The 26,880-nt window shown below is 39.8% G+C and overlaps 1 protein-coding gene across 2 annotated transcripts; it reads right to left on the minus strand.

Moving 5' to 3' along the window:
* Window positions 1-12,822: 12,822 nt before the first annotated feature.
* On the minus strand, window positions 12,823-25,653 carry LOC113024238 (uncharacterized protein C4orf54-like). Of its 2 annotated transcripts, XR_003272644.1 has the most exons (3): window positions 21,282-25,653; window positions 18,172-18,198; window positions 12,823-16,993 (listed from the first exon to the last, which is right to left on the minus strand). XR_003272644.1 is itself a non-coding variant. In XM_026171120.1 (2 exons), exon 1 carries the CDS (start codon window positions 25,593-25,595, stop codon window positions 21,309-21,311), a length of 4,287 nt encoding a protein of 1,428 aa, XP_026026905.1. In that variant the 5' UTR covers window positions 25,596-25,653; the 3' UTR covers window positions 12,823-16,993; window positions 21,282-21,308. The 2 variants fall into 2 exon arrangements, 1 of the variants encoding a protein (XP_026026905.1); XM_026171120.1 differs by lacking the exon at window positions 18,172-18,198.
* Between the last annotated feature and the right edge of the window lie 1,227 nt (window positions 25,654-26,880).

The following is a 26,880-nucleotide window of genomic DNA, read 5'->3' on the forward strand; positions in this document are numbered from 1 at the left end:
AGGTGCTATAAAACATTTCCTGTAAATACAGTGTAATAGCATCCCCAACTCCTAACCCATAAACACCGTTTCTTCACACATCCGCCCAGAAATCCTGTAATAGAAAAACATTAAAACTGTAACCCTGTAGGGAAGAAAATGTAAATGGTAACGCTGCGCAGTTACCTCTGTAAGCAACACAAGACACAAAAATGGCATTTACAGGTTCACTCATCCTCGAATATTTTGTCATCCTTCTACTCCTGTAAAAGAAACCCACATAAATTCATCCACCCTTTTATCCTATCTAGGTGGAGGTGGTTAACCTTGAGTCATGGTCAAGTCTTGTCATCTTTTACCAGTCAGTCCGTTTGTTTTTATTCCCAGTCTTTCATCCATTCATCCGTTCTTTGCTGATAGTGAAACCTGTCGTCGCATCTAGTTTCCACACTCAGCAAAATGACGTCATCTCAAAAAGAAACAAGAACTTGAGTTTGGATTACCTCGCTGAATCCTTTTTTAAACAGGGACTCTCGTTTCTAATTGTCCCCACAAGTGTTTCCTCCAGAACCCATTTCAATGCGGAGAAACTCACTTACAACAATTTTCTCGCCGACGTGTAATGCTTGTAATTTCCGATGTGCAGATCTGCTTAAAGAAAAGATTCACAAACAAAAATCAGTAAATATAAAACAAAATAAAATGAAAAATAACAAAAACAAAATGCAGACGCCCGGGTCTTAGGACTTGTCACTGAATATTCTTCCCATCAATAAAAATACCAACCTAAACCTACACAGAGTCAAATCAACACCACCTCAACCTTTTCATATTCATAAACCTATATGTTTTGCGTTCGTGAAACAAAATTGAACCATTAAGTAAGTTGAGCTCTTGAAATGTTTTAATTCTCTTAATTCTGCCAGTTTATTTCAACACTTATTCAATGACTTTTATTCAACTGCTACTTGGTCACTCGACTTTTACCTGTTCAAATTGCCTAGGGTTCAACAAAGTCTAGATCCCCGTTATCATGAAACTTGAACGGTGTACGATGATTTACTTACAGTAATTTAGAATCATCACTCAACCTAGCTCTACTACTGGCACTGCGTGACTTTTCTCACACTGGAAACCAGAATTTAGTACAGAACTTTAATGCCTCAGGCAATCGCGTTCAAGGGCTGCCCCCCCTTCTCTTCTTCTTTGTCCGTGTGTTCCTCCTTTATTAAATCTCCATCACAATGACGTGGCGCTCTGAAATAAAACTCACACTGTTAATTCCTCGTTTTCACTCTGCACCACTGCTCAGAGTGTTTTCTTTTCTTTTTAGTGTAGAGTAAACAATTAAGTCGAGGCCTTAAGCCCCAGATATCTCGCACGGGCATCATTTTCATAACCAAACCGCTCCGGACTCTGCTCCCCAGACCACACAAATGCCCTCTGGGCTTATTATTATAGCAAATTCTGTATTTGACTTTGTTGTGTGCAGCATTGAGCCTTTGTCAGTAAAGCATTCTTCATTGCAGCAGCTAGAGCATTGTGTGTCACTTCTTAGTAAATTAAATCAACATTTTGATTTTAGTGCATGGGTATGTATCAGTTTTTACTCCCTCAACAAGTGCATAAGTGTTCATGTGTGTGTTTCCCTTCATTCTAAGTAGGCGCATGCAGAAGTGTGTGTTCGTGTGTTGGTATATGTTTGTGTTCATCACCTTCCTGTTCTGTAGTTTAGGTAAACCAGCGGCCTGACGCATGGCCTAGGGTCCTCCCCTCCTCTTTGGGTCTGTTTTCATCCGTTGTTGCAGCTGCCTGCATCTTCCTTACTTTGCTCCACGGCCTTCTGCAGCTCTGCTGTTCGGCTCTTCTCAGAGGTCAGCATCCTTCTGCTCACCGTCCCTTTTCCTCCGGGCTTAATGCGCGTCTCGTCACAGCTCTGTCAGCTGACGCAGCCTGGGAATTTCCCCCGTGTAGTGAAACGGGCTTTAGGTTTAGTGCTCTCCGTCTCTGCTGCATGAGATCACTCTTTTGCAGCACTGTTGACATCCTCAAGTTGTTGTTGTGAGTCCAGCTGCTGTGGCCTTCAGGGGTCAAAGGGTCAAAGATGGTCGCGGAGAGGGCAACGATGGTAGAGGGGAGGGTAGGAGTCCAGGTCAGCTTCGGCTCTCAGAAAAAACAAAAACAAAACAAAACAGGCGAACAGGAAAATGATGTTGTGTTGGCTGTGCTGTGTTGGCTGTGTTATCCCGAGAGGGGAGAAACAACGAGATCTCGTCTCCCCCTTTTTTTTGTTTTTGTTTTTTTTTTTTTTTTTTTTCTCCATATAATCAACTCATAACCCCTCAAGTTGACAGGACAACACAGGTACGTGTTAAAATTCTTAAGATCCTGTTTAGAAACCTAAAAAGGAATTTCCTATCATTCAGTAGTCATTTGTCTTAAACAATCAACAAAAACATGTCCCAAGTCGACCCTTTTAACCACTAAATTTGTCGTGTCCTCACTTAATCCTCAGACCAGTGTCTTTGTCTTTTGACGTTACGTTGTTGTCCTGCAACCCAAAGCGTTTAATTGTCAGTAATGTATGAACTATATCATTTAAAAACAGGTGTATGTTAAGTGTCGCTACTTTAACCTTGCATGTACGTGCACATGTATGTAAGCTGTTTCTTCATTGCATGTATGGGTGCGTCTGTATATGGGTTACTTTAACTTTTTCTCAAACGAGGCATTTCTCTAACACGCACATGTGTCTGTTCCTCACCCTTCTCATATCTTTCTCTGGTTGTGTGTGGTTTTATTTGTTTCAGTGATTTACCAGGAACATCTTTTCCTTTTCTCCATGTCTTCCGCCAGAGGTTAACACTGGTGAGATTCAGGGACACAGCACCCAGAGCAGGTCAGCGAGAAAAACCTGCCTCAAACTACATTCTCTCTTTTTTGTTTTACCGGGAGGGGTGAGGACAACTCTGGTGTCCAGCCGTGAATTTTAGCCAAAGCTTGGCCTGTCTTCTGCTGCCGTACTCAGGCTTCCAGGTTAAGAAAAAACACCTGTATGAAGACACTAAACATACATTTAGTATTTGTATAAACATAACTGCCTAAATCATTGAACTCTTGAGGAGGGTGTATTTCAGAATCAGAATCAAAATCAAAAACTTTATTGTCATTGTCATGAGACCGACGACATTAAGAATGGTCCCTGATCATTGCATCATCCCTAGTAATATCAAATATAAAAAAACAATAAAATTCAATCAATAGAATAGATAGAATACTTAAAATACTAAGTATTCCCACCGTCATGCTTCAGACCGTGCATAGATTAACACAAGAGTGGCATGGTGGACATTTTTGTAGTATTCAGATGTGTTATTGCAGTTGGATAACAGCTGTGTTTGAGTCTATTAGTCCTTGCTCTGATTGCCCTGTACCGTCTGCCTTAGGGCAACAGTTCGAACAGGGAGTGGCCAGGATGTGAGGTGTCTTTTATGATGTTTTGGGCCTTTTTAAAACAGTGGGCGTTGTTTGACTCTTTACTAACTTTAAAACCCCACCATAACAATTTCTCACTGACAAACTTCTATGCATCCATTTAAACATGCGAAGCCAGCACAAAATCACACACATACCCCTACAGCAAAGCTTTAACATAACCACAATGCAACTCCTCCCTTAAACGGGAGAAATCACCCTGAATCAACCAACTCTATATAAAACGTCGAACAAAGATAAACCACAAACATTTCTACACTTCTGTGTCTTCCACGCAGCACAATAGGCAGAAAAACACCGATTACTCACAGTCTACAACAAAAGAAAAACCTGCTCTTTTCACAACTTTCACAGCTAAAGTCAAAACTCTTACCCAGTGCCTCTGAAATAATAAAAAAAAATCACCAAATACTCGATTACTCTTTTCACTCGCTCCCTCTCACTCCCTTCTTCCTCATACAGCATACACGCTCGCTCCCGCGGACCCGCTCGGCCCCGCGGGCTCACTCGGCCCCCACCTTTTTCCTCTCACAGAGACAGAGAGAGACCCTTTTCCCTTTTTTTTTTTTTATTTCTCCAGCACACATACACACACAGAATCCCAACTGAGAGAAAGAGGGAGAGAAGAGAAAAGAGTTGTAGAGAGGAAGTTTTTTAGCAGGAGTTTCAGATCTAACAGATTTATACAACTTATTTACACACACCGGTAATTTATGTTCTATTTATTGATTTTAAAGGAGAATTTGGGCCAGCTGGGTTTCTGCCTCTGTTAGGCACTAATCAGCTGGGGCGCTGCTTTAAAGGTGAGTCAGCACTGAAATATCCCTTCAGGTGTTACCAAGCTTCTACCAAACCGGAGTCTGGCGGGTAACCTTGCCTAGAGCTTCCTGATAGGGGTGCTAGTTGGTTGTCACCTTGTTCACACGTCTCATTCACACTTCATACATTACCTGCAGTCACTCATTACCCTCCTTATGTATGTAATAAATGTGTAAAAAAATTCTATGTGTGGTGTATTATTTTAACCAAAAGAGGAACCTAGTTCCTTTAATTGTGTAATCTGTGAACACGGAGAACCAAACTGTCCTGCCCAGTGTTCCACAGCAAGCATTCAGCGTGTATTTATGTGTGTCCAATATCAAACAGAACATCAAAACATTTAAAACACTAAAATCATCGGGGTTTTAAGAAGAGATCCGTTTTCTCCTATTGATCAAAGGGACCCCTCCTTTGGACTCCAACCAGTACTTCTCCTTTTAAGTTTTAGAGGATCTTTTCTAATAAAGTCCTCTGGGCCTTCCTAACCCTTCTGTAGTTTAGAGAATATTACTAAAAAATATTCTCAAGGCCTTTAACCTTTTAATTTGTTTAGAAAGGCGTTACTAATAAACCCTTTCAAGGTCCCAGACCTGCACTGAGGTATTTATCCGACACCGGAGAGCAACCCGTCGGCTGCAACCGTGGTCAGACCTCAGTTCACTCTTATCTTTATTCACTTATTCACTTATTTCTTATTCACTTATCTCTTATTCACTTGTCTGATTCTCAACAAGCCTTAAGTAAGCCAGACAATTTTGGTTATGAATTACTAGGAGTTTGGACACTAAGTATTTTTATAATGTTCAATATAGCAGAAATAAAAGGTCTGCTTACCTTGTTTTTGTGTGCACACAGCTTTTGTCCAAACTCCGTTCACTCAGACCACGGCCGATGTCCTCCCACCCGTTCCAGTTTGGCCTGGAGCGGATCCTGTTCGTGACGCCAATTGAAGGATATAAAAAAAACAACAGCAATAGAATAATATTAAACACAAAGTGAACCCGTCTTCCTTCATTAAATAGGTTCTTTTAGATGTTAAGGAGGAATTGACTTAACCAGGCTGGCGGAGAATGAAGACAACCGGACACCTGCAGCAGATGGGGGAATCAGTGAACTTTTATTGAGACAGAGACAACCTCTCAAACAGCTCACATCAGGAGATTCCTAATATTTGCTGTGAGGATGGGTATATATTCTCTAAAACTTACAGGAGGGGGTTGTGAGGACAGTGCTGCATTAGCAGAAAAACAACTCCATAAAAGGAAAGCGGCCTTGGGTGTTCTAGTCTCTTCGCTTGCAGATATCTTGCACCTGCAGAATGAGGCGATCGCTTCTTATCGCTCTCAAGGCCAAAGTCGTGAGCGCATATTTTTATTACACAGTTGCACAGTAACTTTAAAGCTGAACAATATTTAAAGCTGAATAATGTTTGATCAAATTATATTTTCTTCAACACCCAGGAAAATATTTGTAGTTTTAGATACCACAAGGAAATATTTGACTCTAGTAAGAGGCATAATTTTGTTAAAATAAAGATTATAGTAATTCTGGTTCATCTAGATGTATTCAGCCAAAGACCAATTTATTTCCTGTGCTTCTGGTGACTTGGCACCATGTTTTTATTGCTGATTAGATAGAGTTGGTGAGTATGGAAGCCTGTTTCCACCACTAAAGAAAAAAAAAGGATCCATCACTCAAATTTTCCACTTATTTACTCAAAATTTTGAGAAAAGTAACTTGAAATTTCGAGTTAGCGCTGCCAATCAGTAATCTACGTGAATGATGTCATTTCCTTGTTACCCGGAAGCTGAAGCCCTCAGGTATAAATGCTACAGCTAAGCTACCAGTATTACATCCAGTCATGAATGCACAGATTGCTGAGTATTTTCAGCGTGGCTTCAAAAATGATGAAATCCTTGTGTTATTAGCTGAATCACATGGCGTTACTATCAGTAAAGGTACTCACGAAAGCGAGTGTGTTGTACGGTGGCCCCTAGAGACAAAGCACGTACAAACTCCAAAACACTTGCAAACTCCAAAACACATGCAAACTCCAAAACACGTACAAACTCCAAAACACTTGCAAAATCCAAAACACATACAAATTCCAAAACACTTGCAAAATCCAAAACACGTACAAATTCCAAAACACGTACAAATTCCAAAACACTTGCAAAATCCAAAACACTTGCAAACTAAAAAACACATGCAAATTCCAAAACACGTACAAATTCCAAAACACTTGCAAAATCCAAAACACGTACAAATTCCAAAACACTTGCAAAATCCAAAACACTTGCAAACTCAAAAACACATGCAAATTCCAAAACACAACGGAAGTGCTCCAGGACGCTAGGAGCAGTGTTGAGCTTTTGTTACCTAGTAACTACACAAGCCAGGAAGTACCAATGACCGGATTTGGGGTTTGCAGCCTTAAAGGCCGCATTTTAAGGCCGATTACGTCACAGCGACAAGAGAAGGCTTTCCCAATTCAAAGGCTGCTCGAAATGCGGCCTTCAAATGCGTCCATAATTTCCCTTCATGGCCCAACATATCCCAGACTTCATAGTGCGGTGGTGGTGTGGATAATTTTGCCGAAAAAAAAACGGTGGAAGCAGAGCGGAGGAAGAGTAAACTTTCAGAAGTAAGTAGTGAATATTATGTCACTTATTTATGCGCAAATATTTTTTTAATGAAGAACATTAAACCATTATTGTTGGCCACATGTCGGGAAAGTTATGTGACATTAGTCATGTCTGTACTTTCAGAATTAACTTGGTTTTAAAGCCTTTACTTTAAAAAATATATATATAGTCGACCTTAATCTTACAGAGATTGTGATGATTTTGTGGATAATTAAAGTCAGTCATATATCCACAAACACAACAAGCTGAAAGTCAGTGATGCTGCTCGGTTTGCAGTCCTGAATATCACAGCACAAGGAAGATTCACTGCACTGTTAATGTTAGCTATGTTATATTGCTGCCTCTGTTCGGTGGTGTCGAGCCAAACGGACTTTAACGTGTGTTTGAACGAGCTGACGGTTCACTCGTTAAGCTGAAAGAAAGATGCTTTAATCACAGGAGTCACACATGTGTGTCCACTGTACCATCTGGGAACTCCTCTTGTTTCGTAATAACACAAACACTAAATCCTCCTTCTTTTGTGCTGTTTTGTAGCAGTGTATACACCTGAGACTGTCACCTGTCTGTCTGTCCTGCACTCTCTCTCTGTTTCTTTCTCTCTGATTGTGTAATAAAAGTATGAACATGTGTTTATAAGTCACACTTGTGTTTGAATCCTGCAGCTTATCACACATTTGATTTCCATATGTGACAACTGCAAGTGTCCAGAGTAAGGACAGACTGAGGGACCCACTGCTGCACATCATCTGTGAGGCTTTGCACTAGAGCAGGGCGATATGGCCAAAAATATTTATCACGATATATATTTGAAAATTTGTGATAACGATATAACCGACGATATAATTGATGCGAGACAAAATACAACTCCACAACATTACTAGCGCAAAAAGACAACCTTCCATTTATATTCACTTAAACAAGAAGCTGGTTTTTATGTACATTAAAGCTTTATAAAAATGTAACAGTACAAATGCAAATTGCTTGCTGAAAGTTTAACCAAAAGGCATTTCCACTAGAAATGGGCTGACATGTCCTGAGCATAACCATGTATAATATCCACTGAAGTTAAAAAGAGGTGCTTTGCAACATTAAACTGCAGTGTGCAGTACGCATTTTTCGGACCATAAGGTGCACGGGATTATAAGGCACATTAAGCGAAACAAAGCAGTCAGATAAATCAAACTTTATTAAACTCATTCTTCTTGCTTCCTCCACTTCTATACCATTGATTCCTTAATGTTGAATTCTCTGGCAGCTGCTCTATTCCCATGTTGTTGCAGTATATTAATGACTAACCTCGTATTGTGGATGGATTATCTCAGTTGTTCTCCTGACTGAAGTTTGGTCCGTTTACAGCATCCTGCCATGCGATTGCATTTGTCTCTAACCATGAAGAACCTTCACGTTAACTTTTATAAGTGGAAAAGTGTTAGTGTTCGTCCTCCAGCTTCACTGTTTATGTTATGCTAACATAGCTGTGTCGCTAGCGATCACGTAGCACATCATTATATACCAGCTAGCCCAACTTCAGTAACCCTACAAACGTCACTACTGTTTAGTTTCCTGTCTTCATTTATGTTGCAAGTGATAGCAGAGGTGTACGTTTGATTTTTTTCAGAAATCTCTCAGTCAGAACATGCAATATCATGCTTAGGTAACTAGCGAAACTAGCGAGCTAACTTCCGCTAGCTTCCTGCTAACTTCTAACTCCGTTAAATGTAATAACTTTTGTTTTCATGGATGCCTGGAAGTTAAACTTTATAGTTACACCTCGTAAAGCAGCAATGCTGATCGTTTTATTAAAGATGAAAGAATTTAGACAGTTTTTAACTCTAAGTGATGCTGCAGTGTTGTTTGACCTGAAGCATACGGAGTTTAGGACCCAGATTACTCCCAGATTTAAGAGCATCTTAGTCCGACAAATACGACAATAACAACGGCCGCTTGCATGTTCTGCAAAAAAATGTGCTTTGTTGTGTATCTGACGGACAAACACCAAACCAGTTCCACATCACGGAAGTTGCACCATTTTTACAAACCAATTCTGGATCATCTGTTTCACTCAACAATCGGCCATGTGCGTATGAAAACAAAGGCACTGCGCATGCGCGTTTTACTCCCATTCTATCGCGATATTTCATTTTCCTATCGTTGCCTAACATTATACCGGTATTACCGTGAACGGTATAATATGGCCCAGCCCTACTTTGCACCCCTGATGATCCACCAGGACAAACTCAGCAGTGTGTGAGGAAGAGTAGGAGGAAGAGCCAGCAGCAGCTGACAGATGGAGAGAAGAGACAGACTGTTCCCTGTTTGTGAAGGACTGCTAGAAAAGTTTAAAATAACTAATTGTCTGTCCTGAATCAGTCTAATTAGGTAATGTTCAAATAATTTTATCATTCCAGTGTTTTCAGTGTGGGAGAAAGTACTCAGGGCCTTCAAGTTACACACTATGAAAGGCAGCAACAAGTTTAATATTCAGAAACCTAAAGTATGTATCAGCAGCAGAATGGAGCTAAAAATAAATGTTTGTTTCAGTTCTATGAAGCTTTGAGTATTTTGGATCAGTAGCACTGCTGTGTTTGTTGCATCATATTGCTGTAATTGTTTATATGCTTTATATATTCTGAGGTAAGTTGATCTATAGTGTTACATCATATTCTATAAGGATGTTATGTGTTTGTAGACTTTCTGCCCAGTTTGACCCATTTAGCAGAAGCCAGCCTGTTTAAGGCTCTGATATCTATTCTGTATGACTTAAAGCAGTTATGACATGGTCTGATTTTCTCACCCAATAAAGGAATATTTCATATATCAGTCTACTCTTCATTTTATCAGAAACAGTTATCACAGCTTGTACATTTTCTTTTTATAAATATATGTAAGCAATGAGCCAAATTTAGTAATGCCAACATGAAGGAACAACATTTGTCTCTTATATATGATACACCTATATATGCACTGTCAAAGATACTTGTCTTTGAGTGAAGATTTAAGGTGATAAGACATGTAAATAACTGCAACTTGAATCTGTACTGAGGCTCAGTATTTGACACAGAGTTCATGTTCACTGCTGTAATAGCTAATAATGATTAATATAATAACTAGAATATTGGCCATATTATATTTACATTACCAAAGTGATATGACTTTAGTCTCATGAACAACATCAGCTAATTCTTATTTACTAATTAATCTTGAAATGACTGTTCAGTACAGAAATGAAGCCCAAAAATCATGTTTTACTGTCCTGTGGTCTCAGCCTCAGATACTTATCAAATCACACAAAGCTCATGTAGAAACAAACAAACAAATGAACAAAATATGTTCTCCCTCATTTCTGTCAAACCAAGTTGTATGACACGTTTCCAGCGGTTAGTATCACGGTTGCTAGGCAACCTGGGAAGCGCGACGGAGACTAGACCGTCCCATACAGACAAACTTGCCGTTTATTTTGCAAATCGAGCTCAACACTGCCCCTAGCGTCCTGGAGCACTTCCGTTGTGTTTTGGAATTTGCATGTGTTTTTGAGTTTGCAAGTGTTTTGGATTTTGCAAGTGTTTTGGAATTTGTACGTGTTTTGGAATTTGCATGTGTTTTTTAGTTTGCAAGTGTTTTGGATTTTGCAAGTGTTTTGGAATTTGCATGTGTTTTTTAGTTTGCAAGTGTTTTGGAGTTTGTACGTGTTTTGGAATTTGCATGTGTTTTGGAATTTGCATGTGTTTTTTAGTTTGCAAGTGTTTTGGATTTTGCAAGTGTTTTTGAGTTTGTACGTGTTTTGGAATTTGTACGTGTTTTGGAATTTGCATGTGTTTTTTAGTTTGCAAGTGTTTTGGGTTTTGCAAGTGTTTTGGAGTTTGTACGTGTTTTGGATTTTGCAAGTGTTTTGGAGTTTGTACGTGTTTTGGAGTTTGCATGTGTTCTTTAGTTTGCAAGTGTTTTGGAGTTTGCATGTGTTTTGGAATTTGCATGTGTTTTGGAGTTTGTACGTGCTTTGTCTCTAGGGGCCACCGTAGCCAACAGCACATAAGGTACAGAATAAAGAACTAAATTCATTCATCAGTTCAAGACAGCATACTCTTCATATAACATTATTTGATCCTTTAGAGGATCAAGGATAAAGGATTGATGTTTATAGGGGTAGCAACCCCTAACAGCCCTTACACACCAAGAGCACTGCAAAAAAGCAACACAAAATTCCAAACTTAATCTGTAAAATATATAAGCACTGAACATGCGGCGTTTTTCTGGAAAATTTGTCCTCAAGAAAATGTGCTGTAAAAAAATGAGTTAGATATTAAGGGATGATGAGCTGGTTCTTATGTTTCTAAACAAGAAAGAGACGAAATGTAAACTCTGGGTTCATTCAGGGAGAATTTCATGGTTTTCATGGATCTGTCTGGGGGGTATCTTTGTTTCTTTTGCTGCTTCCTGGAAAAAGCTTTTACTCTACCGTGATCTTTCATGACTTTGTGTAAGTTGGAGGTACAGCCACAGTACAAACACGGATCGTAGTTTGCAGTGTTTTCATTTACAGCTGTAAAGTACCTCTGCCTTCCCACTCACTGAGCAGATAGTTATTAGCAGCAGTAATTAGCATATGCATATCTGGGTGTTTTGTACTCACACTGTTCATGGGTGCATTATGTAAAGACAGCATGCTAGTCTTAGCTGACAATAGTTGTACAAACAGGGTCCCTTCTGGTTCCCAAACAGCTGAGCAATCAAAAATGATGATGTTAAGGCTTTAAAATGAGGAGTCCAGTCTATGTTCCTGTCTGTGAAGGCTGTACCAGCATTAGCATGGACTTTTGATAGATCATTGTTTTGCAATGATGATATACCTTAGTGGCTTAAGTGCAACTCACACTTGGTGATCCAGGTGAGCTAATAAATCTTGTGTTTTCCCGTGGTACAACTGTGCCATCAGAGTACCTGCTGGCATCCGAGGACAACAACTGGTCCTTAATGTAGATTCTTTAGAAACCACTGAGAGCAGCTGGGGCAAACCAGTGTCTGCCAGTCTCCCTGCATCCATGGCAACCAAGTAAACACAGCAGCAAACTGTCAGGTTAAACTTAAGCCTGGCCGGGTGATGTTTCAGTGTCACCCGAAAGCTAACCTCGCACGCTGCTAGATGCCAAATGTGTACTTATGTTAGCATAAATCTGTTTGACTGCCTTTCACCCTCGTTTTTTTCTTTTCCTTTCTTTTCTTTTTTTTTTTTTTGCTCAGTTGTGAAACTTTACAGTAATTAGGTCAGTGAAACTGAGTGTACAGCTATGGTAAACGCACAGGGAAGATAAAAGAAAGTAAAACAAAAAGTATATATCTATATCTATATATATATATATATATATATATATTTGATGTGGCACATTTTTTATTGCTCCTGTTTACCTTATTTACTTTTCAATAACAGTCAGAAGGAAAATACAAGTTCCAATCATGATAGCCTTCATTTGATTTATTTATTATTAATCATGTTCAGATCAGTTATTGCCATTGCTATGCTCACTTCTACATGCACTGACTGTCTAACTAGGCACATGGATTTCACACAACATGATATCCTAACAGTGTTTTGGTAGTGGATGAAAGCATTAATGAATTAGTAATTATTCACTAATAAAGCTGCTTCTTGCAAAAAAACATGTATTGGGTTTCACTTTAGAGTATCTTGATGAATAAGCACAGCTTCTGTTTATTCACATCATTTCCTTGCTGATGATACCACCTATCAAAGATTAATTGAATAAACATTAATTTTATTTAGTTAAACAAATGTTTGATATTAGCGCAGCTGTTTTGAAAGTGGCAGTAAATGCATGTCATTCAAACACAAGGAGGCCTTAAAATGATTAAAATGGACACACACATGTTCAGTAGCTTGCATTTTGAATTTATTGCAAACATATGTAGGCTTGTCAGTCTACATAACAGTCACTAATCATGTTCTTATACTTTCCAAGTTGTAAGTGCAAACACAGCACTCACTTCTCTTTTCAAGGTATCTCTCAGCTGTCGTACTGACCTCTTCCTGTTCCTGGGCCAGCCTCGCAACACAGTTGACATCATGCATAGAAAAGGCTGTGGGTAATACACAGCTGTATCTCATTAGAGGACATTTCATTGAAACATGTGCCCCTTTCCTTTAACCGTTCATACAGCCTTTGCACTTATCTCGAACCACCGTCACCTCACCGTATCCCTCTTGTTTAATACAAAATCAAGCACTGATGCAATCACTTTCTTACATTAAACCTCAAAATCAGCAGGTGTTGTATTTGTTTGTTATTTGACAAACATTTTCAAGAAAGTTTTCAAAGAAATTACATTATCTCTACGTTACAGTGCAATATTGGGCAAAGTTCACCTGAAAACATGAAAAATGTTATTTTCAAATGAAATCAGATTTTAACAAAATTAAACAAATCTACATTGTGCTGCTACCACCAGTGTTTACAGCCATTCATTGCTGACAATGTTGATGACAGGTGCATTAAGTACATTATTATTATTCACAGATAAAAATCATACATGGTGTTCATAAAATGCATGGGAGAAATTATGCTTTACATTCATAACAACATTAGAATAGCTGGTTTACTGGAGCCTGCAATTTGTAATATATTACTTAATTAAATTTCACAGGGTTTAAAAATGATATGTTAATGTGATAAAAATAAAATCATCTAGACTTAGGAAAATATCACCTTGGACACCTGGGGAAACACATAAAAGTTCAAAACTGGGAGGCAGTGTTATCGTTTTTGTACTTCAAAATAAAAAAATGTGTCATTCATTTATTTAAAATTGTTTTTTTTTTCATCTCTTAGGTCATTTCTGCCATTTTGTACAAATTTTAAATAAATAAATGTTCAGTAGCATCAGTTGCTTTATTTGCACTGCTCTCATTTTACAATGGAGTAAACTGATTTCATTCAATAGCAAACCTACAATTTTAAAGGAAGTGTTATTAGTTACAGTTACATATCTCAGTTACATTTACCTCAAAATGAATTAAATTTGGCAACATTAACATGCTCCAAAGAGCAGCTCGTGCACATGAATCCGTTATAATGAAATCAATTCATAAGAATAAAAGTTGCAAAAATTGCATTTTACATTAAGGTACATAGACTGTCCAGCATGTCCAGATACCTTTAATCCGTGTAACTAGGAAACGTGATAAAAATAGCAAACTACATGTTGCAGTATTACTACATGTATGCTTGTATAACTGAGTAAAATCAAGCACAATGACACATGATGCCCCTGCATATTCAAATGGAAACAGGTAAGAAAAAAGAAAAAAAAGTATTCAAATAAAAATATTTGAATGTATTTGCTCAGTGATTTAGATTTAAACTGGCATTTCTCCGTATGCTATGCAAAATCACTCAAACCAAACACATGACCAGTCTATGCTCACGTCTGCAGCGAAGTAACATAACTCCTCGTTGTACTCACATAATGCTCAAATGCCACACATAACTCACAGGCACAAACACAGACACACATCAGCCCCCATCTCAGTACACAAAAGTGTAAACTGAACCAAAGCAAATAGAGGAAGTCATCCTCTAAATGTCCCAGCTGGCTCTGACGCATTAGGCCCAGCGCTACTTAGTTACCTAAGTAAACTAATAAACCACAGTCCCAGCTTTGTTTCATCTGGCATACACACATAGTGTATTACTTTTCTCCTGAGCATGCTTTAAAAATATAAATGCAGACCACTTCATACAATATATCAGTTATGCAGCAGGTTTGAGCATCATTTCGTGAGTCATGACAGGACGGTTATATAGACTTCAGGACAAGCATGGGCATGGACTGCTCAAAAACATGGAAATGCTGCTGCTGTGCATGTGAAAAATATGTTGGTGAGTTGTAACACAGCACATAGTAATGCCAGCCGATTATTCTTTAACATATATTTGGTAGGGAATTCTTTACAATATATTTATTTTAAATCCAACAATAAATGATTTCCTTTTTTGACTGAACTGACTGTAAAAGAATAAAAATATATACAGATAGTGAGGTCTTAATCTGTCGTGTTCATTTTTAATTAAGTGCAGACAAATGGTCCCTGTGCAAAATGTGGATCATATGATGTACAGCAAAAATGTTTTATTTAAAACCAAGACTATGCAACTCCCACTGAACAGCAACCACTGTGGCACAAACATCAAATGGAGGAAAGCAGTACTTGAATGAAAGATACCATTATCATTACACCCATCTGGCTATTTTTCTTGGTTAAATAAGATTACATACCTAAACCTTTAAGTGTGAAAATGAATAATATGTGATACAGAATCGACTTGCTTGGTATCTATGTTATCTTGTTTATTATTTTACTGGAGCCCATACATTCATTTTCTGTGGCTGATCTTGGTGACAGCAGGCTAAACAAAGTTGCCCATATGTCTTTCTCCCTAGCCACATCCTATGTAATCCCTCCAGGGTATTCTGACTCTGTGCTGTGATCTCTTTCCAGTTGGATCTGTCTGGAATACCTCCAGAGAAATCAGATGTCTGAAGAGCAGCGTCTCTTTCAAATGTCTCAGATCACCCTCTCTTTGCATCACCCAGCGAATGAAACTTGTTTCAGATGCTTGCATCTACAACCTCATTCTTCCAATGACTAATGGGTAGGGTTAGAAAGCAGATCCACCGGTAAGTCGAGAAGTTTGATGCCACGCTCAGCTTTCACTTCAGCGCTTCCACTCCACTCTGCATTACTGCTGATGTGGTACTAATATCTGCTATCAACCTCTCTGTCCATCCTCTCATGGATGAATTCACTTGGAGTATTAATTCACTCAGAATTCCAAAAAAGATCTGTGTACTGTGGTCTTGGGATCTTCTACATGTTACCTGGCTACTAAGGATCCCAGTGTCCACAGGAAGACAGAGCCTTTGCTGTGGCTAGAAGTTGCTCAGTGTCCACTGAGCATGGTTGACCTCTTTAAAATGGCCCTGATCCACTACCAGGAAGGATCTAATGTTAGAAGCTTTAATGCAAAATGATGTAAACTTTATGTAGGAAGTTGAGCAATGTGATACCCCAAAAATAAATAAAAATGGGACCCACCACTTGCTACCTGCACTGTCCCCAACATTCACATGGCATTCAGGATTGCCAGTCAAATAAGCCCTACAATGCCCCGGACCTGAATAAGACATCCTCTGTCCTACCGAGCAACTGATGTGTGCAGATGAAAACAGCAAATGCAAAGCACCTCTTTTGATACCTGCTGATACACCAGAATCTCATATTTGTCTCTAATACCGTACTGCATTTGCCCACTGGGATAAACAAGACTGCAATGCCTAGCTGTTAGCTTAGAATAAGTGTGACCAAGCATCAACCGCAGCAGACAACCAACATGTGCTCTTGTCAGGTACATCTTTACTTTTTGTTTTACTTTTCTGATAAAACCATAGGGACCTGTGACATCCTTACACAGTAGTGTTAATGAATTGCACACACACTCAGTAAGGTCAGGTACAGCGTAATGATCACAAGAGGTTATAGAAAACAAATCTTGGGTATGCGGACTTTAATAAAGTTGAATTTTATTTTGCACATATTAAACCTTTTTTAGGTTAAATATGTTTTTTCAAAAGTTACATAGTCTTGCTTAAAATACTTGGCGACAGTAAAATATCAGTAAACCAGTTGCTTTTGGCCAGTAATGAATAACACTGAGCAGGAAGCGAAGACTTGCCTTTTTTCCTTTTGAATAAGCATGCTGCAGGGCACAAACAGCATTTCAACAGATCTTGACAGCAGCTGAATGGAAAGTATTATAAGCCTATTCACATCAGAACTTCAGCAGGACAGCGTGGCAAAAATGTTGAGTTGACCCTATGTAGCACTGCAATGCGTATACAGTAATGTCTGCTGCAAGTTTAAACAACACAGAACTGGGGGCAGATGATGGTGGTGGAGGTTGTCCTGGGAGTAGATCACGGGGTGGGTGACAGGTGAAAACTGAACTTACAGTGACTGAAGCCAGAATCCTCAGCAGAAACATCTAAAGGTGATAAAGACAAAACATGGGTGTTAAAGTCAGATGGATGCTGTGAAAACAAGTTGAAAACATAAAGGAGAAAAGTTACTGTGTGGTGCAGTTTGTGAAAGAGCTACTTTCACCAGCCACTGAAACGCATTCACTCTTCAGATTTCCTCAACCTTAGCCAGCTGATCAGATTCAGCCAAATCACTGCTGAGGGCACGCTACTAGATTTGTTTACATAGAAGGACAGCAGTGCCCTCCACCTCCCTCTCCCCATTTAGGAATAGGCAGAGGGGGAGGGGGCTATAAAAAGTTGACCCCATCAGAGTCCCGCAGAATCGCCTCCAAGCTGGAGCTGCAACAGCATCTGATCTCTCCGAGCAGCTGTCCTCTCCCTGCATCAGCACAACAAATACTTTGCATTGCCTGACCTTTTCCTCCTGCATCACTATCCCAGCAATCCCCCCCCGCCCCCCCCAACACACACACACACACACGTCCCTCTGCCCCACCGACACGAGTTACACACACACACGTACGCAGACACACATGCACACGCCCTGGTTTCCCTTCACACAACTACTCAACCCTGCGCTAGGCCTCTGCCTGACATGCACCCAGCTGACATGAATCCCTCATGCTCATGGGGATGTATTATTGCTCTGACACATTAGCTGAGAATGGACTGTGGTTAGTTGTAAATGTGTATATGTGTATATCTAAAAGAAAAGAAAGAATATGACACTAAAAAGATTTCTTTTTATAATTTTGCATTTATATTTGGTTTGTTTTGCTGGTGGGTTTTTTTTATGCCCTTCTTAATTGTTCATTTGCAGAACTGCTGTTGATGTTTGTCAACTCAGATCATTGCCTTGGTAACCTGTCAACCTGTGTTCATATAAACATCTGCTGATAAAACAAGCATAGCACAAACATAACACATTGTGGGCCACACACACCCCAATTTGATGCTGAGAGGACCAATCCAGTAAACAGAAATGTTTATAATACACAAAAGTGTCATTTTATTTATTTGTTTGTTTGTTTGATGTTTGTGTGGGCCTACTATAAAAGTAAACCAAACAAACAAAAAAGACACCCGATAAAATGTTACAGTATATAGGCATTTCTGTGTTATCGATTGGAATTTGTTTTTAATATATGTAATTTAATGGTTTATCTTTTAGGCTGCTTACCTTTGGTACTGTTGGACAATAACAAGACTGTAAAATAAATGAAAATGAAAAATGAAAAAATGCAGTTAAAAATCCAAACTTTCTGGCCTTCTTCTGCTTTTACTTTTTCCAAAGCCATCCAGTGAGCCAGATTTAACCTTTTGACAAGCTGTTTATACGTTACTGCAAAACCTCTGTTGTAGAGCTCTTTAGGATTTTCTTAAAAAGTGTCAATCAACCAAATTTTAAAAAAAAATGCTTCCTGGATTTACATCACTTTGATCTTACTTACTATTGTTAACTTTTTCTGACTATATTAAAATGCATGTATTCAATTTTAATTCATAGCTACAAAAGCATCATTAGTAATTAGTAAGTTCCAATGGCTAAAATTTAGATCAGTATTTAGGTCCATGATTCAACTGTACAAAGTCATAGCTGGTGTTACAGGTCAAAATGTATGCAGTTTAAAATGGCCTGAGAAGTAAGGTTGGAATGTAAGTTAGACACAAAACAATGTGAAATATAACTCCTTATTATTCTATTACTGTAAAACTTTTGGAGTGAAAACTTTAAAACCAGTGCAAATAAAACTTGTGCTGCAGTACCATTTACCACCACAAAGATCTCTTGTTTAAATTTTATTTCCACAGTACTGTAAACTCAGGTTTTTGTTTATTATATAAAATTATTTAAAATTATTTCCTGATTTGCGTAAGCTCTACATTTAAACTACACAGTCAATTATTCTGTAAAATTAGTGATCAGATTATTTTAGCCCTCTGAACCCACTGCTTGTATTACTTGGTTAAATTAAATTAACATTATATTGGCTACATTGTGTCCACCTTCACTGCACAATAAACATATTGCACCTAGGAGTTAATTATTTTGCAATCTGTGAACTGATTATTTCTCAAGATATTTGTTGGATTTGTGAAATGTCACAAGCAAGGAACGAACACACTAATAAACTGTAAAGTTATACAAGTAATTAAAACATTTATAACGGATTAAGAATAACTTGATGTGAGGTGTCACTAACTGGAATAGTTTCCTGTGACACTTTCCAACCCTGAGAATAAACCATGTAAACAAAGTCGTCTCACACTATCAAAATAGCCCGACGATGTGTAATGCAGAGAAAAGCTCTGGGCCATGGCTGAAAATCCAATCTCACTGCAAGTCCAGCCGAGCTCAGTGGAGTCGGGTTACCTGTCATGAAGCTGCTGCATGTCTATTAACATGTCACTGTTATAGCATCCAAGCTGGACTGCTGCTTTGACCACATTTATGGCACAAAATAATGAAAAAACACGAGTCGGTGAGGTCATCTGAATGTAACACACGAGCAGCCTCGGAATGTGAATCTCTATAAGTTTTGGTACGGACTTCAGGAGATTCCTTGAAAGTAACAGCATTAAATTCTGTTGAGATTTTATGTACTGAATTTGGCTAGCACATTTGTAAAGAGGCACTTGCAAAACGTACAGCGCTTTAGAAATGTATTATTCACATGCAATAAAAACAACAAAACACAAATATTTTAGCTATCTGTCAAAACCTTGCTTAAGACTAAAGATTACTGAATTCACTGAACTGAATTAATGTTTTTATATCCAGATTCGAGCACACTGGAATTCTCTTTCTTTTGCTGCCTGAATAAAAAAAAAATAGTAATGTGCTTTTTAATGTGTATTTTTTCAGCTTTTCTGTAAAACAGCACCTTTGAAAAGTCGTAATTAAACAACAATATTTAGATTTGAGCATTAAAGTTATCATTTTATATAAAGACCTTAAATATGCTGGCAGATTAACCACTACAGTAACCTAAGAAAGATCTTGGTGATTACCCTAACCCTCTATTTAATGTAGCTGTTGCATAAACCTTATATTATTTGGTGGTGGTGTAATTAGGTTAAGCGCTGCAGATATAGCCAATTATAACCAGAACAAATTGGTTCACAATGATATCTTTATTAGTTTGAAATAAGTGCAGAGGCACCTTATCATATATTAAAACCGAAAAGTTTGTTTTAAATAGTGCTTATTTTGAATATGATGCCAGCAACATGCTTCTGAAATGTTGGTTCAGGGCATATCTCTCACTGTCTTCTATGGTATCTTCTTTTAACAGATGCTTAAAAAGTGCTGAAAGCAATTTCTGCAGTTTTGAAAGCCAAACCTTTCCCCAATCTTGCTTGTTACAAAATTCCATCTCCTCAATTAGTTTCTAAATATGTGCACAGCCTGGTTTACAATTATTAATGAAATGAACAAAGCCTTCCTAAAAAAAAAAAAGACTATCCATATGACAGCATATGTTGCTTGAAGATCTGTATGTATCAGTTAGCATTAATTGGGCCTTTATAGGTGCCAAAGCCAACTCCTCACCCAACCTCTGACACCACCAATACCATCAAGAATATCTGTTGTTTAACTGTGTCCTGTCAACACTTTAGATGATTAAAACCCTCTTACTAATTAGGCAATTTAATTTGGAGGTAATTTTATTTTAGCCTTTGTACAACTTTTCCAGTCTTTTACCCCTGCCCAAATCCAAGGTGGGGCTTTGTACATCAAAAAGCGCTATAGATGAGCAATGCATGTATATCAAAAAATATTATAGATCATGATCAGGACAAATCTTAATGAGAAGTTGCCTGAAAAGCTAGATTTATGTGCTGAGTGTGCTGAGCAATTATTTTTCCATATGTCAGAAAAAAAATATTGTTCTACAGAAATTTCAAATCCCAGTGTTTTTGCTTTTTATCTCTATTTAAAAAACAAACAAACTAAAATTTCAGATTGGGGAAAAAATTTTGCTTTTTGTTTGTGTGTGTGTGTTTTCTGTTTTTAAATGCTATTTGTTTAAATGCACTATTATTCCTTCCATCCTTTGTGTCTAATCAGAAATTGACTGCAAATATACATCATGACATCACACACAGGAGATTTTGAGCAGTCATATTGATATTAAGATTCTGAGCAAGATTTACAAAAAAATAAATGTCTTTTATCTGCTTCCAACAGAATAGATTCAAAATTTAAGAGCGGTTGGAGTGAGGTGAAATCAGGTAAATACTGAGTCATACAAGTTGCCAGTCTGAATGAGCAGGTGAAAAACTTACATCACTTATGACGAGACGTTCTCTTGGTCACCGATGCTCCACTACGAAGCTCATCGTTGTGCCATCGAAGGAGGGAGGGGCAATGATTCTTGGACCTTGCTGCGTTGTGATGCTGATAACTGGCTTTCTCTCTGAGCTCCTGCCACTTCCCCTGGTGGTCAGAAGTCCCAAACTCACAGGTAACTGCAGCTGCGCCTGGGAAGTTTCTCCTGTTGCGCTGTAATATGTACTCTCTGTGCCTGCTGTCTTACTTTCTGGCTGAGGACTAATATTCTTTTTGATATTTTCTCCACCTGCATCTTCAGAATAACATGGGGACTGTGGCAATACCGTCTGGGCTGCTATAGCGGGTGAGGAGATGAAGCCTGGGTAGATCATGTAGGTGGGGGCATATCCTCCTGGGTTAAGTGCCAGGGGAGACACAGAAAGAGGCACCGGGGTTACAGGTGCCGCAGGTGAATGAGGCATGGGTACATCCACGTACTGACCTGTTTCAGGGTCAAACAGTCTCTTAGAGGTCGCTTTAATGGGAGTGTCCACCAAGTAATAATGTCCAGTTGTGGGGTCCACAAGCATCTTGCGCTGGGTTTGTTGCGCTGGCTCTCCAGTAGAAGGTGTAGGCGACACATTTGGGAGGTAGGGAGAGAAACAGAGCACCTGCTGCTGTTTCTGAGGCCCTGTTGCTGCTGTTGAGTGATGGTAGATGCTCGTGCCTGGGTACTCCATGATTAACGGAGAAGTTTTCTGCTCAGGTGCCTTGAGGTCAGCTGCATTGACTTTACTGTTATTTGAATTGCCCTCCTTCGAATCGTGTTCTGGGTTTGAAAGTTTGATTTCATTTGTGTAGGCCATCCCTGGTATGGTTAAATAGTTCTCAGAGTCCGAGCAGCCCTGTGTAACCGAAGGATTAGTGGGGCTGATTTTGACCTTTCCATTCTCCACCTGGCAATGTCTTGGCTCCTCTATTTTCACAGACAGTGGAGCCGCTGGAGTTGTGGAGCTTTTCACAGTTGGTGGCAGTGGAAATGCAGAGCTGCTGTCTGAGTTAACACTGACGCAAGCCTTGCTGCCAAAATGGAGGACGCTTTTGTTAGTAAATGTTTTGCTTTGTTGTGTTTTAAAAGCATCACTGTCATATGGAACATGAATGACGTTGAGGGCTCTTTTGTCTTCGTGCGGCCTCCCCATTTCTGACTGAGGAGTGCTGTCGGTGCTTGCCGCCTCGGGCACCTCTGCTCCCTGCTCTTCCCTGGCAATAAGCGACAGCACATGGCTGCCTGTGATGGGGCGTGGAGCCTGACTCTTGCGCTTCCACTCATTTTTGTCAAAAAAATAAAGCTGCTCCATCGTTTTGACAGCAGCTTTTATTTTCTCCACTGCATCTTGTTTTGGAGCTGCCGCCTCATTTCTCCTTTCCACCGTCTCACCTGCAAACTTCTCCTGCCTCTGTTTCACCAGTTGAGTCGTTTGAATGTCTGATTGGTCAGGGCACCCCTGCTTGGTTATGACTGGTGGTGCCCTGTTAGCCACAGAAGCAGAAGGTCCACTTTCACTCTGGGGATTTTCAGATGTCACTGCTTGTTTCTGTGCTGCAGTTTTCTCTGACTTGACATTTGTTTTAACAGAGTTGCATTTGATTACAATAGGAGACGGTAATAAATGTTTAACATGCTCTGTTTTTGCCTTTTCCTCAGGTTTATCAGCTGCTGTGGAACATTTACTGCCACTATTATTCAAGGAAACAAAGCGATATGAGCTTTTTACCAACTTGCGTACATCCCTTACGTGATATATTGGTGTTTGAAGCTTGCATTTGGTGTCTCTTATGTCTCTAACAGTGAAATTTGGAACCCTGTCGGCTGCTGACAAAATGGGGACTCTGGTATCATCTGCTGTCCTGAACGTGTTGACATTGTAACTTATTTTAGGGGTTAGGAGATTGGCAATATTCAGCGTGCAGCCTTTATTTTCTTTCACGCTTCTCAGACATATTTTTATCTCGGGTTTCTTCCCTCCCTTCCCATTTTCTTCTTTGTTTCCGTTATTACTCGCTTTCAGCTCCTTTTCACTTTTCTGTGAAGCAGCAGGTGTGACAGAGTCAGGTGTGTGTCTTAGTAAATCTGAAAAGTTCTTCTCCTTTGAGTGTAGCTGGCAACTTGGAACAAAAAGAAGTTTTGACAGCATGCTGCTGGTGTCTAATCCTTCCTTTGCTGCAGTCTGTGTGCCGGTTACAGATGGAGGTTCGACCTGTTTTACAGGTTCTGGATCATCTTCTTTTAATGAATTAGATGAAGTACTTTGACTGTGGATGGTTGAATCCTTTTGGAGTTCATCCTGTCCCTTGTCTGAATCATCTGGTGCTTTGCTGCCTTTTGTTTCCTCTCCATCACCACAGGAACTCTGTTTGCCAACCTCGGGACACTGATCATCAGCAGAATTCACAGTGAATCCTGAGCCCGATTCTGATGTTTGCCTTTGTAGGCCTCGTCCCGGACTCCTTTCTCTCATCACCTCTGGATCTTTTATCTGAAAACAGGGGGATGTGTCACAGATTTCACCCCTCTCCATTTTGCGCTCCTGCTCAAATTGCATCTTTTTGGAAATCACATTTTTCAAAAGACTTGATGCAAAAATTGCCCTTTTGTGAGTATCTCCTAGGTTATCTGTGTGATGATACTGCATCTCATACCCAGACCTGGCCAGCACAGCCCCGGTAGCCCCATTGGGTCGTGCCTTTTTGGGGCATTTTGAATCAGCTGTTTCATGTGATTCAACATTATAGCGGAAATTCAACGTGACACCGCGCTGCACTGGCTGAACGTGATCTTTCACTTGGATCTTTTTGCTGGAAGATGATGCTTGCTGTGAAGTTATTCTTTTATTTAGCGCGCATGTTTTGTTTTGCGGGGTTTTCGTGCCGGTAACAGACTTACCATGCTTCTTACTTTCCACGTTCTTATTCATTTCCAGCGTTGCCCTGGAAGTCTTGTGCGCAATTACGCTGCGCTCTCCGCCTCGCGTTATGTTTCCATAATTCCAGTCTACATAAGCCGACCACTTATTGAGGCCGTATTCCGAGACAGAAGATTCACTAGAGGTGCTAAGATTAATAGCATCGAAGTACGGACATGCCAGGCTCCTAAAAGACTTGGCGGTTAAATTACGCACCTCTTTATCAGCGTCGTCCAGCTCACTGATCGAGCTGGACGCTCCGCTGGAATACTCATTAATATCTTTCCGTCTCAGTTTGGTTGCAAGGTGCTGACGGCCCGGAGCAGGGATGAAATATGGGGCTCTGTCGCACAGGGGCCCCGCGCTGGCGCCAGGGCTCACAAAAGAGAAATTGCTCTTGTCTCCACAGTGTTTCTTGTACTCAGAGAAGTTGTTGTCAAATGCATTAACTGGGTCGTTAACTGCTCTAGAGGAGGTTTTTATCGACAGGTGGATTTTCCCCTCACTAAGGTCTTCACTTGGATTTTTACACACGCTTTCGTCCGAGCTGGCGCATTTGTCCGAATCACAAAGATCGCTCTCCTCCTGCTCAGTGCTGACAACTGTTCCACCGAGATTTGACTGCACTTTCGCCTGGCCCCTGCCCTCTAGTATCAGAGTGCCCTCCTGAGTATCATCGCTTTCAAAAGAGGCGTAATCCACAAAGGAATAGACCAGGTTGTCGTCTTCAAACTCCCAACAGGTCCCGCGGCCTAAATCGTAATCTACGTCGTGGTCGAGCTCGGTTAGCTGGATTTCGTGCGTGGTGATATAGTGGGACTCGTCCTCCACGGTGTCGGAGCCGCAGTGGTCGGACAGCAAGGCGCTGGCGCCGTCATCGGACTCCGTCTTGCTGTTCAGATACATGTCCGTGTACCGGAGCTCATCACTTTCACTGCACACATTGTCGCTGCAGTCACTCGGGTCGAGCTCGACCTGGCGCTGATTCTCATTCTCGGAGTCCTGATCAGTGTTGGGAAGTTTGGTCAGAGTTTCCGACTGGGGCTCATCCGATCCGAGCCCGGGGACGGTGTCCTGCTTGTCCTTGCTCGAAATGATTTTACTCTTTCGTTCCTGCTCCCCCTGATTTGAACTGTCGCATTTGATAACAGACAGCTGGTTCCCTACACCTGTAAAAGTCACTTTAACCGTTTTGGGACAGTCAGGTTTTACGTCCAGATCCACATAATTGGACTCGTCGCTGTTCGTCTCGGTGGCGTGGTCCTTACCGCCGGTCTTGTCCTTATCCTTGTCATCTGTGAGCAGCTTCCTGTGAAGTCCGGTGTCATCTTGGTAAATGAGAGTTTTCTCCGCTGCTTCCATTTAGTCCGGTCTTACCGTCAGGTGGTCCTCGTTTACGATGTTATCCTGACACAGGACGGAAAACTCTGCAGGCTGGAGGGACGGAGGGGGACAGAGAGCCGAGAGAGAGAGAGAGAGAGAGAGAGAGAGAGAGAGAGAGAGAGCGAGAGAGAGAGAGCGAGAGAGCGAGAGAGAAGGGGAGTAGGAAAGAGAGAGAGAGAGGAAAGTCCCACGATGGTTTCTCTAATGGTTACTCTCAGGCTCAAGCAGCTACTTTATTTTTGTAGCAACAGATCGGTCTTCTGAAATCAACATCCAAAAAGTTCATTTTCAGCACCTTTTCTCCAAGAACAGCTCCTCCAGAGTCCATTATTAGTTTCACTTACATAAACAATACAAGCATTGCTCAATATTCTTTACAATTTACTAAATAAAAAAAAGATAGGTGTATTTTTTAATTTAATTTATTAACAACAACAACAACCACAACAACAACAACAACAACAACAATATTAATTGTACATTTCCATTTTATTTTAATTATTTACTTATCTGTCCTGAAACCATAAAATATTTTTAAAGTGGAAGATTTGGAAAGTAGTATTTTTTTTAATGGGAAAGTGGCACATTTTCAACAAATCATTTTCAACATTAGTATTATTTTCTTTCCAACAACAGTTACACTTTGTTTTCTAATTGTGCATAAATATAATATAATATATTCGTGCATGAAAATGTAAGTGCGTTGAAATAAAAAGCAAATAATCTAGAGAAAGGAAAACAAAAGTTGCTGTAGCATGAATACCAGATGTAACATATTGGCACTTTTAACATTTGTGGACACATGAATGTGCTCAGTGCTTAACCCACTCACCGAAACAGCTGTGAACATGATGGAGAGAAACACTCACCATCAGCTGGTGGAGAATGACATTTTTTTTTACACGTGTTGAGCTCATTCCACATCACACCCTGAGCCATTTGGGGCTTGGCAAAAAGTTTGGGTAAACTGCATGAAGGAATATTTTCATGATGATTATTTGCTAGCAGAGACAATACAGAATCCTCATGTCTTGCATAATAATAATAATAATAATAATAATAATAATAATAATAATAATAATAATAATAATAATAATAACAATAATAATAATAATAATATAGTTATGAGAAGTCTGTCTAAGTGTTGAAGACACAAGTGTTGTTTCTGGACTCGGCCCCAGTTTGGTGGTATGCAGCTAGGAGGGGGTGGGCCGACAGTTGCTGCATATGGAGGGCACACTGACAGCAATATCAAGGACAGAGG

This window comes from Astatotilapia calliptera, chromosome 6, assembly GCF_900246225.1.
Source record: "Astatotilapia calliptera chromosome 6, fAstCal1.2, whole genome shotgun sequence".
Lineage (NCBI taxonomy): Eukaryota > Metazoa > Chordata > Actinopteri > Cichliformes > Cichlidae > Astatotilapia > Astatotilapia calliptera.

Excerpts from the sequence above, each read along its gene's own strand:
- LOC113024238 (XM_026171120.1), bottom strand. The coding sequence starts at position 25,595 with ATGGAAGCAGCGGAGAAAACTCTCATTTACCAAGATGACACCGGACTT.